The sequence below is a fragment of the Crassostrea angulata genome, chromosome 5, assembly GCF_025612915.1.
Source record: "Crassostrea angulata isolate pt1a10 chromosome 5, ASM2561291v2, whole genome shotgun sequence".
Classification (NCBI taxonomy): domain Eukaryota; kingdom Metazoa; phylum Mollusca; class Bivalvia; order Ostreida; family Ostreidae; genus Magallana; species Magallana angulata.
In genome coordinates this window covers 28,182,235-28,198,949 of record NC_069115.1, presented here as the reverse complement: position 1 = coordinate 28,198,949, position 16,715 = coordinate 28,182,235, and the positions used below count along the sequence as shown (strand labels likewise).

General features: G+C 31.2%; 2 protein-coding genes across 2 annotated transcripts; both read left to right on the top strand.

Moving 5' to 3' along the window:
• The first annotated feature begins 10,372 nt into the window (after positions 1 to 10,372).
• LOC128184896 (translation initiation factor IF-2-like) lies at positions 10,373 to 12,020 on the top strand. Its single transcript, XM_052854535.1, has 2 exons — positions 10,373 to 10,472; positions 10,717 to 12,020. Exons 1-2 carry the CDS (start codon positions 10,470 to 10,472, stop codon positions 11,593 to 11,595), a joined length of 882 nt encoding a protein of 293 aa, XP_052710495.1. The 5' UTR covers positions 10,373 to 10,469; the 3' UTR covers positions 11,596 to 12,020.
• A 2,144-nt stretch (positions 12,021 to 14,164) lies between these two features.
• Positions 14,165 to 15,632, top strand: LOC128184108 (uncharacterized). The gene has a single exon (XM_052853448.1). The coding sequence runs from the start codon at positions 14,742 to 14,744 to the stop codon at positions 15,579 to 15,581; it is 840 nt and encodes a 279-aa protein (XP_052709408.1). The 5' UTR covers positions 14,165 to 14,741; the 3' UTR covers positions 15,582 to 15,632.
• Positions 15,633 to 16,715: the final 1,083 nt, after the last annotated feature.

Sequence of the window (16,715 nt, the reverse complement as noted above, 5' to 3'; positions counted from 1 at the left end):
AATATTCGGCCAATTACAGCCGTCATCATAAAGTTCTCGTACACATGGATTTATAAGCATAATACTTTGGCATTTTTTGAAGGGGGGGGGGCTTTTATAAACAGCAACATCTTTTCATTTAAACGATATTTGTATCAAGCTTTAGTATTACAAATAGTCATAAGAATAAAATTTAAATTTCATTTGCAAATCGGGAAAACTGTTCAAAGATGTGAAAGATGAAAAAATTCTCACATATTAATCATTTTCTCAATTAATTGCATTATTATGACTTATTGAGCATTATACTTGGAATTGTAATTTTTTAGCTCATTACACAACTTGTTTATTGCAAATTTGCTGCCCTTTTAATCTTTGCATTTTAAATTATTCAGAATTGTATGATTACAAAAATGACAATGATGAGACTTTAAGTTGAGACAAACAAGGATGAGTATGATAAATGGTCATTTAAAACATGTGACTGTCATTTTTTTGCAGATAATTGCTGCAATAAATGTTTGATCTCAAAGGATAAGTACAATTAAAGTTCTATATTCAGAATTTATTTTTAAAAAGTAATTTGCAGGAAAAATGTATAGCACTTGGAAATTTACATTAAACGTTTGTTTTAAATGCACCTTCACAATACCATGTTCTGGCAAATAATAACCAACCATTTTGGTGTTTTAAGCAAGATGATCAGAAAATGCCCCGCCTAAATACTTCCAAAAATAACCATACAAAATCTGCATGTTCTATAATAAATTAATCAGAGAGGAAAAAAATGTCGTATTGTTTCTAAATTTGATCCCCAAATTGGTACATTATGCAGAATATTATGAAATTAGAACGTGTAATTGGCAATAGTACATGTATAAATATACACACAATGAACAAAACAACTACACAAAATCACTTGAATTGGACGGAAACAGCGAGACTTTACTTCGACAGAAACAACAAGATGAGCTTGAATCTAGGAAAAAAGGTAGGTAGGCAAAAAATACTTACTTAGTATCTAGGATAGCTTAGATGCTTATACAATAGTGCTACTTTTTATCTAGCTCTATTGAAAAATTACTCTCAAGTTAGTTGAATTAACTACAGAATAACGTATATACATATATTTATCACTTAATGCCCGTTAATGCTTGATGAAATATGAATCATTGAATATGTGGCTATAATTATGTGCCTTTATATTGCATCGAAATTTAATCAATTCACTATAATGGTTGTTCAAAACCAAAAGCATGTGTATGCAAAGATCAAATGAGAGATAAAAATTCCATTTCTGCAAGATTCAGTGTCGATTAAAAGGAGAAAATGTATTCATGGAAATAAAATTATTATTATTTCACTTTCAAACGTATCAAACGTTGAGTATTCTCATTGACACAAATCTAGGGATGCATCTTTCTGTGTCTTCTGCTGAGTGTCCTTTGCCACGTCACATCTCGTTCAAAGGTCCCACCCCTCTGTCTCGTTGAGTGCGCCTCGATGTGGATGGGTTGCGAGTACGACTGCCGTTCGGAATACCAATTCATCGTGCGCACTCATCCTCAAGTGATGGACACTTGCAGCAACAACTGTGAGCAACAACGCATCATGTGTATGCAAAGATCACTGGATCCAGTGTGCACAACTACTGCTAGGGATACAAAACTGTATTCAGCGTTCCGAAGGCAGAAAACAGGAAACGTTAACGCCACTGTATCTTCGTCTCCAAACGGAACGCAAATGAGATGAACTTAATTTTGTACAATTCATGAAACACTGTTAATGTTTTCTTTTGTACCTGTATGTATGAATGAGTTCACTATGTACATATATTTTTGCTACTCATAACAATCGAATACAAAACTTTTACTTTTGAAATGTACATTATGATATGTTTAGACTTAAATCAATCAATTCATACATTTTTGCTTAAAATGAGTCTTATGAATTTATTCAAACATAACGGTATCTTTAGTTTTAATATTAATGGAATCATTACGAAAAACTGCATGATTGCATTAATTTAATATTTAGATTAGTACTAGTATTTGTTACGATTAAGTTCTCGCTTTGTTTTAGCAATGCTTGGATAAGTTACAGCACTCTGCGACCAAAAAAAAAGGCGGAAATGCATTCACTTTTAGTTCATTTTATCCTTTTTTATAAGAGTAAAGATACTAGACATTTCGTTATAGAAACCGTTCCATATACAATGGGCAGAATAATTGTTTTGACTTTTATTCAAACACTACAAAGCAGTAATAACGTGGTCTTGATTAACACACTTGTTTAAAAAATCTTTTCATAAACGATCTTTTGTTTAAAATACTTGCTTCTATTTCTGTCTTAATAAATATTGAAATGTATTTGTTTCATTTTTGTTTTCCTCTGTAGTTAAAATCATACGTAACCTTCAAAATATGTTAAAATCTTGATTATGGCAAACATACTTAGAAATTATTTAAATAACGAAGACACGCGCAGATAAATGTGCATAGCGTGTTTGTGATTTTGTGATTTCATTGTCACTTACATAATGCATAATTGATCTAGATCTCCCCTAAAGTTTAATTTAAATTATATTGTGTCCTAAAATGAGATGAAATACTGGTAGAAAAAATACCATTTTTGCAATGGTATGTATATATCTACGTTATTTTTTAAATAGTATCAATTTACAGTGATTATCAAAATATTTCATAATATTATTCATTCATTTAGAAATAATTTAATTCTGGTTGTAACGCGCTTTCTGATTGGCTAAAAAATTATTTTATATCGTATAAAGAATGTTGCCTACGTCATAGTAAGACTAACGTCTAAAATGTATCAATACGCCTGACGTTACGTTTGAATTTTGTACAATTTTACGTCATTTTAAAGGTAAAATGACCGTTTATATATACAATGAAGAATAAAAAAATTAAATTATAAGCAATGAATTCAAAATTTATTAGTTTTATACGATATAAAATGGTTTGTAACAGTTTACGCTTTTTTATAAACCGCTTCGCGGTTTATAAAGCGTAAACTGCCCCAAACCATTTTATATCGTATAAAACAAATAAATTTTGAATTCATTCCTTAATCATAAGAAACTGAATGATTGTACTGATATAGAGAATCTTCTGGAAGGATGCCATAGTCTACTTTTTCAGTCATCAATATAATGTTGACATTATGATGACTGTCAATTTTCAGACAAACACCACACGCACTTGTAGAAATAGAAGAAGACATTTAAAATTGCAATGTTAGTCATAGATTATACATACAATATTAACAACCCCCCCTCCCCCCCAAAAAAAACCAAGGAAAAAACCTCACCATTACACTTTTGAAAATTTTACAATATGTTAAATCATTCATGTTTCAATGTATGTTAAAAAAAACACTGTGTCGGATAATTTTGCCAGTGCCAAGGTGGTATTTTTGCACTTAAGATTCACTTTCAGAAAAATCCATATTTACCAATTATGCAAATGATAGAACATTGTCTCAATAGTATATAATCACTTTTGTTTTTAGTGTGTTTCACCTGACAGCTGAGATATTTACCTTCAAAAGTTAATATCTATAGGAAAATGATAATTCCTACAGGATAAAAGATTTTCCCACAAGAAATATTGACAATCCCATAGGATTTTCTAAAACTCTCATAGGAATTATTGATGTAGTTTTCTTTTAGGGAATTGAAATTTCCTATCGAATTTTATCAAATCCAATTGGAATTCAAATTCATATAATAAGGTCTTGTATTCCGATATAAAAATTCAAATTTCCTGTAGGAATATAAATTGTTTTTCCTATGGGAAAAACTATTTTCCCATAGAAATTTATTTTTGAAAGGTAAATATTTCACCTGACAGGTGGGATTCAAAGATAATTAAGATGGTTATAACTCTATAAGCAATGGTCTAACAGATGGCGTATTTGATTTTTTTTCGAAATATGCAGCTTAGACGGTGCACCTTGGCACTGGCATAATTATCTGGCATTGTCAAAATTTTCAGGTTAGCAATGATAAAACTACTGTTTTATATAATTTTAATTGTTCAGTTGAAAATGGATCACATACAATAACACGATCGCAAAACACACATTGATGAGTAAGTGCCATCGAATATCACCGCGCCGGGTAACCAAAGATGCTAACACTCAAACTAAAACCCTGATTCCCTTTTTAAACTGATGCATTACTTTCGACTTTTTAACCCCTTGCAAGTAAGGTCCGTTAATTTCGTAATACTAACCTTTGCAGATATTGATGCTGCGGCTATATAGGTTATGATGTTGGGATGGTTCATGTGAATTTTATCCAAATTAAATTCCATTTAATCTCAATTTAAAAGTTTTAATTCAGACTCACAAATCCAGTATCAATTAATGTTTAGCCTTCAACATTCAAATACTTGATGATGCATGCATGTTCGCAATAGGTTTTCTAATCATAGAAACGAGAGTTCCACTTTAGGATAACCTCTCATATGATTGTTTAAAAAACAAATTTGAATGATTTAATGACCAATTCTCAGATGAATCCCGAATCTGTTATTTGATTTTAAGTCAAAGCACGACTTTGCTAATTGCTGTTCTTTTGAATACTGTATATGAATATTACTTATTCTTTCGGGGAAAACATTTGTTATCTATTAAAAATTTTTAAAATTTTTGTCATTTTTCAATCTTGTGTAATCGAGTAGGTTTATAAGTAAACAAAAATAAGATAAAGACAATTGAAGAGGAACATGTAATGATTAACTTATTATATTAAAAAGGCCATGTTATAATCATATCTACAGACAGTTTATCAATAGGATTGTCTCCAATCTAGCCATGTTCAATAACTCTAAATTATCCGGATATTTTTATTCGTACCACCAATATACCGTTTATATATATATAGACAAAGTTAAAGGGGCATGGTCACGATTTTGGCCAAAAATTATTTTTTCGATTTTAATGTTTACAATGCTTCAGTAAGGCATTTTAAATAGGCAATCAACATTTGACTGCATTTGTTGAGTTATAAGCGAGTAACAATTACAGAGCTTACAGTTCTTCGCTATGTAAACAAAGCTTTTGTTTACATTTCGAATGTTAAAGTGAAAATTCCAGTTTTAGACCTCAAATGAATGTGTTAATCGTTAGAAACTGTTTATTTATGCTTAAAATTAATAAGAAGATATACAAATCAGCTTGAAAAAGATTTTTTTACTGGTATATTGATCCTTTGTACATGTAAACAAAAACAGGCACGAGCCTTGTTTACATGACGAAGAATTGTGAGCCCTGTATATATCTTGCATAAAACTCATCGGCTGGCACCCAAATTTCATTTGATCATTAGAAATGCATTCCTAAACCACTGTAAATAATAAAAACAGAAAAATAAAATTTGACCAAAATCGTGACCATGCCCCTTTAACTATGTACAATTGTAGATCTATAGCAAATATATATTATTTGTACTTATAATTATAACATTATAATAATCAGTATTATGATATTAAATCAAATTCACTAATTCACAATACATTAAAAAATTGGCATGTACAATAACGAAACAGCGTTTTTGCATGATACATGTATATACAACAAAAGATAATCCTCTAATCCCTATAATTTTTTGTTTCATTGACTCTGATCAAATAATATCACCAACATAACCAACAAAATGTAAAAAAAACCTATGAAATCGGAAATTCATAACAAAGGAAAGAACGCGCAAACATTGTTACTGTAATGCAATCGGATGAGAGGAATGTTATGTAGTAAAATAAAACTACCACTACTAGTATCCAAGACAAATATTTTAAAAATCTTGTTAATTTTATATCAAATAAAGCTTTATATTATATAATTTACAGATATATCTTTATAATAGAATATCTTAAATACATCCCGATACAATACAGTCTGGAGTATTTTTTTAGAAGATTTATAATACATTGTTGGTTCTTTCGGAGAAATATACATAAGATTTTTTAAATTAATTAATTATATTGTTAAACTAATTGGCTTTAGTATGTTGTTTATTATATCATGCAATGTTTACAATGAAACTAAATTGGGTTCAGTGGAAGAGACGCAAATTCAGTTTGAAGCACTTAGACCAACACACAATAATATTAAAAACATGCGTGGTACAGGAACTGATTTTCTCCCACTGATAAGTATAAATATGGAATTTTAAATGGAAATAGTGAACTTTACCGACCGTTTACTATTTGCTGCCTTTTTTTTTTTTTTAGGATATATGATTTTAGAAGTTTTGTGGTTTCCAATGATTATCAAGGTAATTAACCTTTTGATAATGATAACCTTTTGGTAATTATAAACCTTAAATTAAGTCAACGTGGGTTCCTAGACATCACAACAGGCCAAAGGTGGCAGACTTAATTCACGGAACATCATTTTAAAAGGGAATACATTATACTAAGATACGACAGCTTATCTTGACTGGACAATATAAAGAGTATGTACATGTGTTTGACGACAAGCCAGAAAGTTATTTTAACTTGACAAGATATACTATGTTTACAAATATTATTTGGATGTTGTTAATATGGCACCATAGATTGGAGTTGAAAGAACTTGTGTCTCAATATTTCAACTGGCCTGCGCTCTCTATACATCCTGAATGTAACGTTACACTTTCATAGAGAATTTCATTAAACTCGTGGTCATTATTCATTTAAAAGATTCTGTTTTTCATTCTATATATATATATATATATATATATATATATATATATATATATATATATATATATATATATATATATATATATATATATATATATATATATATATATCAATCAGAGTGTCCGGTTTAATATAAAGAAAATTTAAAAAATGAAAGACAACACAGAATAAAACGTTAGCGCTTTCATTAAATCTTAAATATATTTAAGTAGGTAATAAATCTCCAAAACGTTATATCCCCATATACATCCATTAATTATATTAATCCTTGAACAAAAATGGTATGGGTTATGAATGAAACGCAAGCATATTAATTTAAAATATTTCAGAAAATAACACACGAATTAGCTTTTATTCATATGTCGAGTAGAAACTCATCACAGAATTTTAATAAGATCGAACGATTTCATGCCAAACATGCAAGATAATTCAGTAAAAGAAAACACCCCCACCCATCTATTGTTCTATACTTGAAGGATAAATTAAACCAAAACACTTATATACATATACCAGTGTATCTTCTTCTACATCTAATTTTTTTGCATTTCAGAGATTTTTAGTTGGTTTTTATTTTGAAACTTATCAATTATTTTCCAATTACACTGATCATATTTTTGGAAAAAAATTGACACAGTTTCTTCGCCTAGCGTTACACAATAATTGATATACGTATGTTCACGTGTAAATATTTGAGGTGAATTTCTACATTTAAACAGGTGATTTGACATTAAAAAGAATTTAAAGCATTTACTTCTTATGATAATAAAAATAGATACCAGTCTGCTCGTTTAAACATTTTAGTTTTTGATTAGTGTCACGCGTAGGGATATTGAATTAATCTGAACCAAATTGACACGATTGTTCCATTTTATTACATATTAATATGCCTTTTATTGTAATTTTTCAAAAGTTTAGCTTTAAATGACAAATATTTGTTGAATTTCATGAAAATATTCTTTTGTACGATTAGCATATTAATAGAAATATGGTTATAAAATAAAACATTAGCCATTTGAATTGTGACTTCTGAAGGTCTTCTTAATCTTTACACAATCTTATTGATGGCACGCCATTATGTATTATTCAACAAATGATTAAAAAACTCAATAAGATAGACAATAAGTATTGATAGTGACTTGGTTTAACTTAAATTACCAGATTAACTAGAATGTGTACTCTTTCTTAACATAAGTAATAAAAAATCTTCACTGCGTAACTATAACAAAATCTCATATGAAATGTGATATAAATAAACAATAAAAATTTAAGATTCAGTTATCATTGATGTCTGGGTTTTCTCTTACTTTGTTAAATACATTTAAATTTGTTCTCTTAAAACGTCTTTACCTTGAAAGAGTACACACCAATGTTAATACCTGTATTAAAAAATGTTAAAAAAAAAAAATATATTTTTCATCTTTGAATTTTATAATTCAGTCGTGACAGCTTGCTGTAACACATGCTTTAGATTTAATCAAGGCACAGATGGGTTTATCATTTAAACATAGATAAATAAAATTAATGTAATCATGACAAAGAAAGAACAGAGTGCATTTCTTAAATTTACATCAAGATCTAATTTGAGCATGTTTCGTAGCTCGTTTGTAACCTAAAGCGTTTTGATAAAAATAAATTATCCTATATTTAGAAAGAAAAAAAAACCAACCAATGATACAAATTTTTAATTTGTGTCTATAGTCTATCTTAATACTCAATACATGTTTGGCATACGCATTTTAGCACTTTTACTAATGAAACAGATTAAAGGGTCAATTAACTTATATGAGTTAAACATGGGCCGGTAATTAATTTTTTTTGTGGCCAAAGTGCCATAAGTTTGGTATGTTGTTAAAATAAGGCATGGAAAGAAAATCTGAGAAATTCAAAACGCTTTCGAACAATTGAATATATACACGGACAGACGGTACGTAATTGGAACAGAAATAAACTGTGGTAGATAATCTACCGCATATCTGTAGAAATAAATGTTCTTTCTTCGATCGAATTAACCTCAAACAGAATCAAATAGAAAGGAAACAAACTTATTATTTTGACGATACAGTAAAATTGTATTTTCAGTACTCACTCCTCTGCAAATCAAAAATGGCATCATGAATTTTAGTTTACTCTAAAATTAACCTTCACAATCTACCAGACCGGCTCCATTTTTTCTTCAAATGGTAAAACAAATGTTTGTTGTTTAAGAGAAAAAGTTCAAAATTTTTATTTTAACTGACGACAAGCGACCCATAACTTATATCGAAAAGAGATAGACCAGATGAACTCATCATGCAGTTGTTATCCAAAAGTCTTATTTGAGCAATTATAAATATCAGATTAATTACTTTTTTTCAACTTACTATTATTATGTTTGATTTTGTAAAATGTTTATTAAGCACTTGTAGGATGTAAGGGGTTAGTAGTTAAACTCATTTAAAGGTAATCAGTAAAGTAGAACTCGTCATGCATTTCTGTCAAAGACAATTATTACCTGTTTTACTGCTGGTCGTGACAGTTCTGTTCCTAAATTAGAAAAGTATCAGTCAAAAGCGGGCAATTTTTGAAAACAAAGTCTTCACTTAATCCCTCGCAGTAAAGATGAAAGAAAAAGTCATATGAAAAATACAGCAAAAGAATTTTTTTTTATTAAAAATCAAAGAAAAAGCAAAAACTGAAATTATAAGAATATAAGATTTAAAATTCAGCACATGCATTATGATATAAAGTGTGAATTGTTTCAGAGGTATGAGATTGTTTCTTGATTTTGAAGTAATTAGTACTGTTTTGTTTATGTTTTTTTTTTAAAAATACAATTGAAACAAATTATGTCAAATGAAACAGCAAATGGACCCGAAAAAAATTTAGAAGAGAGGGGGAACCGTTTCATTCATGCAGAAAACAAATGTAATTTACCATCTTCACATTGTGATTTTATCAACATTTAATACCAAGTTTTTGTGGATTTCGTCGTTGGTTTGTTCCACGATATTATATGTTTCTTGAATGGCAATATCTAGTAACATATTTTTAATTTTAGATTCATTGCCAACAAATAAACGTATTTTTAAAACAGTAACAATACTAAGTCCTTGAAAATTGATTTGCAAGAATATTGAATACTAGTAAAACGAAGTTGCTTTAGGTTCTTTGCTATATTGGAAGCATATTAAATTTTGCTTAAAAAGAAGGGCCTAAAATGAAGAAAGCTTTTCGGTTACAATACAACCATTGTTTCATCTGCATAATGCACACGATTTCTGTTAATAAACATTCATTTAATTATGGCAAAACGTGAATGGTTTCGTCAAAACTCCAATTTACGTAATCATGATTTCATGAAAACACATGCTACTTTTACTGCTGAATATGTCAAAGAATAATTGTGGTTTACGCAAATGCACCAATTTAGACAGAAGAAAACAAACACAATTTGTGGAATGTTATATAACAATTAGAGGAAAAGTTCATATGCAATGTTCATCAAAACCCCAAAAGTAATAATTCATTCATAGCGACTCCTATTCATCATGTCATTATGGAAATCGTGACTCGATGCTGATCGGAAATGAGGCCCTATGAATTGTAAATAGATAATAGAGACCCTTATTTAAATCTGAACAGGGTTTTGGTTTTTTTTAATAAAATTCTTACGCAAGTCCAAAGGTGTAACATTGTGTGGCGTAGGAATATTTTTGACAGTTCGTGAAAAGGTGTTATATTAATATCGTACATACTGTTCAACAGATCAGAATTTGTTTCTCACTTCATTAGGAAAGAACCATGGTAAGTCTTGACATAAAAATAACATTTTCTTTTCATATACTTAACTTTGATATATTTATGATTTCTTTTAAAATTTACTTTTGTATGTATGAAAACTGTAAAAATATTTCGACTCTGAATGGAAAATAAATATTTGAAAAAATTTTCAATGAAGAATTATAAAGACGATTTCAACAATTCATTTTTTTCATTATTGATTTAATCATCGGAATAAAAATAACATATTTTACTTCATTGTTTGTAGGAATCGACAACATTTTTCTCCGTATTGGTATCATGCTTGGGAATAGTTTTGTCCCAGAACACGGCAACCGGCCCCCAACACCCACCACTGTGTCTGATGGAATGCATGTCGGAATGGATTTCATGTGAATACGAATGTAGAATAGAATTCCCCGTGGCTACAAATCCCATCGACTTCCAAGGTTGTGCCATGCCATGTGAGGAGGAGAGAATGATGTGCATGATTGGATCACCTGATCCTGCTTGTAATAACAACACTCTAAACAACGTAGCCCACCTGCCTTTCCAGGTGGACCTGACCCCTACGACTACTGCTGCTCCCACTACCACACCTGCCCCAACACCTGCACCAACGCCCGCACCAACACCCGCACCAACTCCTGCGCCTGTTGCTGCTGTAGCAGCTTCTGTGCCAAAGACACCAGTTGCTGCTGTGGCAGCTTCTGCACCAAATGCTCCAGTTGCTGCTGTGGCAGCCTCTGCGCCAAAGGCGCCAGTTGTTGGTCCAGTAGTTGGACCGTATCCAAAGGTTATTAAGTCCCCCCAAATCCAGAAAGTGGCCAGTAATCTACAACCAGTTGTCATTCAAGGTCCCAGTCAGAGAGGGCCCAGCCCACAAGTTCAGAACAAGAGAGTTCAGAACATCTTTTCAGGATCTCCAAATCAGATTTCTTATCCAAGGCGGTCAAGCAACAAAAATCAAAACCGTGTGCAGGGACCACCAATGCCCGCTGTCAGCGCGCCGTCTTCAAGTGGAAATGCTGCAATGCCAGCCACGGTGCAACAGGCTAAACCTAATGAACCACCAAAACAACGGTTTGGACACAGATTTTTGAAAGTCCATAAACTTACTTATAATTTAAACAACCAAGGAAAATAGATAAAAAAGGATACAGCAAAAAAAATATACAACAGTGATAATACAGTACTGATACAGTAACTCTTGTGTCGCTTTGATGGCGATTATCAAGGACTACTTTTATATCACCTGTGGCTTTTTTGCTGGTGATAGAAAAGAAACAACACAATTTGAACTTTAATGCATCATCAATGTGCATTTATTCTTTTTGTCTGTGGTATTGGAAGATATTGCTTTTTTTTTTAACTCTGAGGTTGTAGTCGGGCAAATAATGCCATGGCTGTCACGCATGAGCAGCATGACTTTAACAATCAAGTCACTAATTTATTACTTGCACGTTTTGAATTGAATATATACTCATGTTTCTTTGATTTATGTTATTTCCTCTGTTCTGTTACTGTCATTTATTAATGAAATGTTAATAATATGGACGTAAAACACTATAATTCGTGTCTTTTTTGTTTGACAAATGCCACTGATGGGTTGAACTGATCAAGCATTCATTACCAAACTTCTATATGAATTATATTTCTTTAAAATAGATAACTATTGTACGGTGTGTTTTCTCAATCATTTTATACTTGCACTATTCAAGACACACTTATCTTTTAGATATCTTTTAATTAAGTTTCAAAGAGTAAGAATTAATAATAATGAAGACATGTATTGATTTTATTTAAAACTTATGATCTGGAAATAAATCAGCGACAACATTTTTATAATTATGGTTAAAAAAAATCAAAATGAAATTAAGAAGGCTTAGTTATCGTGGCCATTTTTCTTCTCAATAAATTTTCTTAAAAAGAAGAGTTCTATATAGAGAAATAGAAAAAAATCAAAGTTTAAAAAGTTTAAAGTGAAAATAAATGAAATTTTTTCTTACTAAATAAAAGTTTGTAGCTAAACAAAGCATTTTTAAAGTTATGAGGCAGATCTTATGGAAAAATATGTTGACCACCTAACAGATATAAGCATAAAAGTTGGATGAATAGTTAGTTGCTCCTTTTAAACAATTTAAAACTATACTGGAAATATCATAATGTTAATTTTAATCTCAATGGTTTAGATCTACATTTACAATATATAATGATTTTAAATATGACCAAAAAATTGACGAAATTTTTTTTGTATGATGTAAAGTTATAGAAAATATTCAAATGAATAAGTTTCAAGGATAAAATAATTCCTGAACGCCTGTCCCCTTAAAATGATTTCTTAAAATGCACATATTGAGGAAACGTATTTTTGTACGAAATACCGGTATGTAGTCTTCAAAAATTTCATAGTCAGTCACTGAACTCACTGTATTTGATCATATAATGTTACTTAGTATATCTAGTTATTTTCCTATGTATATACTGTACATACAGCATGAACCCATAGACTAATTTCTTCTTTGAAGTGATTTCTTCGTTGTTAAACAAAGAATTAAAACAAATATGATCTGCATTTGTTCACTTCCAACATATTTACACAAATTAGAATACTCCAATTGCATAAAACAGATATCTTTCTCTGCCAAAAAAAACAACAACAAAAAAACAGTGTTTAGCTTTGTTGCTACTCTTTATTTTCATAGAGGATAAGCACGTTATTTTATTTAAAATAACAATCACGTGCACGATAATTCAGGTCATATTAATTTAAAGTAATTAACATAAAAAAAAAAAATACCGGCCAGTACCGGAGAAAAAAAACTTCGGAGTGAATTATGGACGTTTCATTTCATTGGATTACTCAGTTGACAAGAACTTCTAGACTGTTTTTTTTGTGAGACTATTTTTGAACATATCTTTAATTTGAAATGTCATTCGGCATGGTTTAAGGACTTGTATAAGCATAAAAATGATGTTATCAATTTAGTCACGAATACACTTTTAGTGTTCATTACGATGTGTCGCGAAATTGTAGACAACAGACAGAAATATTTATTCAATTGTATAATAAAACTTCATTCCCAGCTAAGAGAACTTAGTCTAAAAATTACTTTTGAATTTAAAATTCTGAAATGGTCATTGAAAGATCTGATATTATAATTACTGTACATGTATTTTGATATGGAAAAAATCAAGTAGACTCTCTCTCTCTCTCTCTCTCTCTCTCTCTCTCTCTCTCTCTCTCTCTTACCAGACTCGTTTCGGAGCTAGAATAGTTTGAATTTTCCTTAAAATATAGCATGCAAAATGCATTTGAATGCTTATAAGTAAAGTCATAGTATACATTTTCAATTGAACACTTTATATCTAAATAAAAAATAAATCATATTACATAAAGATATCATTATGAAATTACGAAGTGGAAATCTTCACATTGTGGAGATAGAAAAAAATAGAAAAAAAGGAAGATAGGTCGCGTCAGACCTTAAGCTTGAAAATTTCAGAAGGATCCGTAACAATGTTTCGTAATCACCCGATACTTTACGCTACCCTTCAAAAATCAAACCTAATCCATTCAAAAAGGTTTTAATATGATTTTACTCCATATATTGCATGTGGGAGCATGTTTTCTAGCCTAGCTGCATGTATTTAAATACCAGTAAATATTTAAATATCCCTTCTATATCCAAAACAAGACATTTAAATACGTTATTTTCATTCACTGGGCCATGGAACAAGTTTATCCTTAAAAGAATTGAACCCTGCCAAGTTTACGTTCGCATTAGATTTTGACAGTATGAGAAAGCAAACTTGCACCGAGAGAGTCGATGATTTCGGGACTCTCAGCGTAGCGTTCTATTGATTATCAGGGCTGTTTTGGTTGATCGTCGGATCCCGTGTTATGAAGGAAAATATGATCTTCAGGTAGATATTACAGCTTCTGTTCATTTTGGGGCTTCGTACGGTATACATAAGTAATAGGAACATCGATTTTGGCCGAGAATTGTTTGAAATGTTTACCTGCCTCGCAACATGGATACTTGTGGAAAAATTATCTTTATCAAGGAGTTTTCGGGAGTTTAAATAACTTTACACGATAAAAGTTCATACACTGTACACTGAGTTGAATATTGATTCGAAGAAGAAGAGAAGAATCGGGTTCCACGTGGAAAGCAAGGAATTTGATATTTATTACGGCAGTTTCGGCATTAATTATGAATGAAAATTAGGATATATGAAACAAGAAAGTTGTGAAGTAGAGAAGAGATTGTGACATGGTGCACGGGGGAAATGTCGCTGGATGTGCGAGATTTCGATGCAGAGTTTGTGAACTCGCGTCTTTTTGTGGCAATCAAAGAGAAAAACCACCGGCACGTGTTGGCCTACATAAAGAAAGGTGATAATGTCAACAACAGGTGCAAGAAGTCAGGAATGACTTATCTGCACGTTGTGATAAAATGTGCAAACCCAATTTCCGAAACAAAATACGTGCCAATTATTTACTTGTTTTCCAATGCGGATATTGAGTTAAACGTGGCGGACAACTCAGGAACGAGTCCGCTCCAACTAGCAATCAAACATAATCTGTTAGAGATCATGGAAGCTTTAATCAAATGTGGTACAGAATATATTGTTGATCCGGAGGATACGCTTTTTTTCGGGTTACGAGGTCCGTGTGTTTATGAATTAATCAACAAGTATAAATTCTTCAGCCCCGGTTATTGGAACGCCGTGAAAGAGGACAAGGCGTTCCGGGTCAATGTACTGGTCAAATCGTGGTGCCGAATAAACGTTTCCCAAAACGGAATTACTTTGATTGAGTTTGCCAAAAAATCTTTCGCCTGTGATAAAATTGTCAAACAGCTGACCAATAACGAGGCTTCCATTGAATTCGCCCATGCTACAATGGCAGGCGACAAGTTCCGAATGAAATACCTTCTGGATCATTACAAAATTGACATGGACATAACGGATTGTTCACACAGAGACAGCTATTTTGAGCCCTATAGCCCCCTATCTTTGTACGGCGCGGCCCTTAAGTATGGACATAAGGATATTCTAGAACTACTACGGACAGATAACAACTCTCAAGCAAACAAAGTTCAATCGACTGTGTGCTCGGTTTCGTAACGATATGTGTGTTTATTATTAATGTTTTTTAAAATAAATCAACAAAATATTTTTCCTGAGTGTCGAAACACATCGATTTGGTGTCTGTCTGCTAGGAAGCACTTGAGAGAAGGGTGTATCAATTTATACGGTAGTCTATTGTTGACACGAATTATATCCATTGACGATAAAATATGACCTGCCCTCGACGATCAGTTTTGACATTTAAAAGGAAAACCATATCTCGCATTAAAGTACAATCTCGGTACAAAATGAGCAGTATTGCATTGATTTTAACTGCCTTAGCAGGTACAGGTATATCAATCAACAGAAAAACGTTGTTTGGGCGTTATGTGTAAAATTAATAAATTGCTAGCTTTTCTTGGGGCGCGATTATAGGCCATAGTATTTCCTATAAACAGAAACTTTATTAAAAATTTGGTGTTTGATATTATAACTCGATCGTCTGCTTAAAATTATACAAAAAGTTAAAAAAAAAAAAAGCTAAATTTTATTTGTAAGTTTATGTTTTGAAGATTTAATCGTAAATTTACGATTGTTTTGGTTAATGTATAACCGCCTCAACGTAAATTAACTACATATTCAGCAGTTAATCTTATTAAGCAGTTACAGCGAATTACAGAATACCGGTAGAGTTTTCAATAGCTTGTTGGATTGCTCAATAGGGTATTCAATTTGGTCAGCAAGGTATCACATTAGGTTTAAATCTATGTCATGTGATTACTCAGGTATGACAGCGATAAAGTGAGTTAATCTAGTAAACATTTGCACATTTGGGCCTTTTTTGTTTCTCCCTGTTGTCCTACATTACTGCTATGAAAGTTTGAACTAATTAAGCAGTCACAGCACAAAAATACTCTTAGTGCTGTATGTTGCACCAGGAATTCGGGAACCAAAATGTCTAATGATTTTTTGCAGGAAAAATATATCTCCGTAATTCTTAAAGTTATGCTTTTCTCTTTTGTTTGTTTCTTCAGAAATGTCTTTTAAATTATATTTTTTGAAAAACAAAATTCAAATTACTCCAAGCAGAATTGATGCTCTATAGAATCCAGCGCTATCCACGTGAACATTCTTTTTAAAGGTCTATGAATAGAAAAGCTAACAATAGGAGAGAGTGTTCTAGAGGTTTTC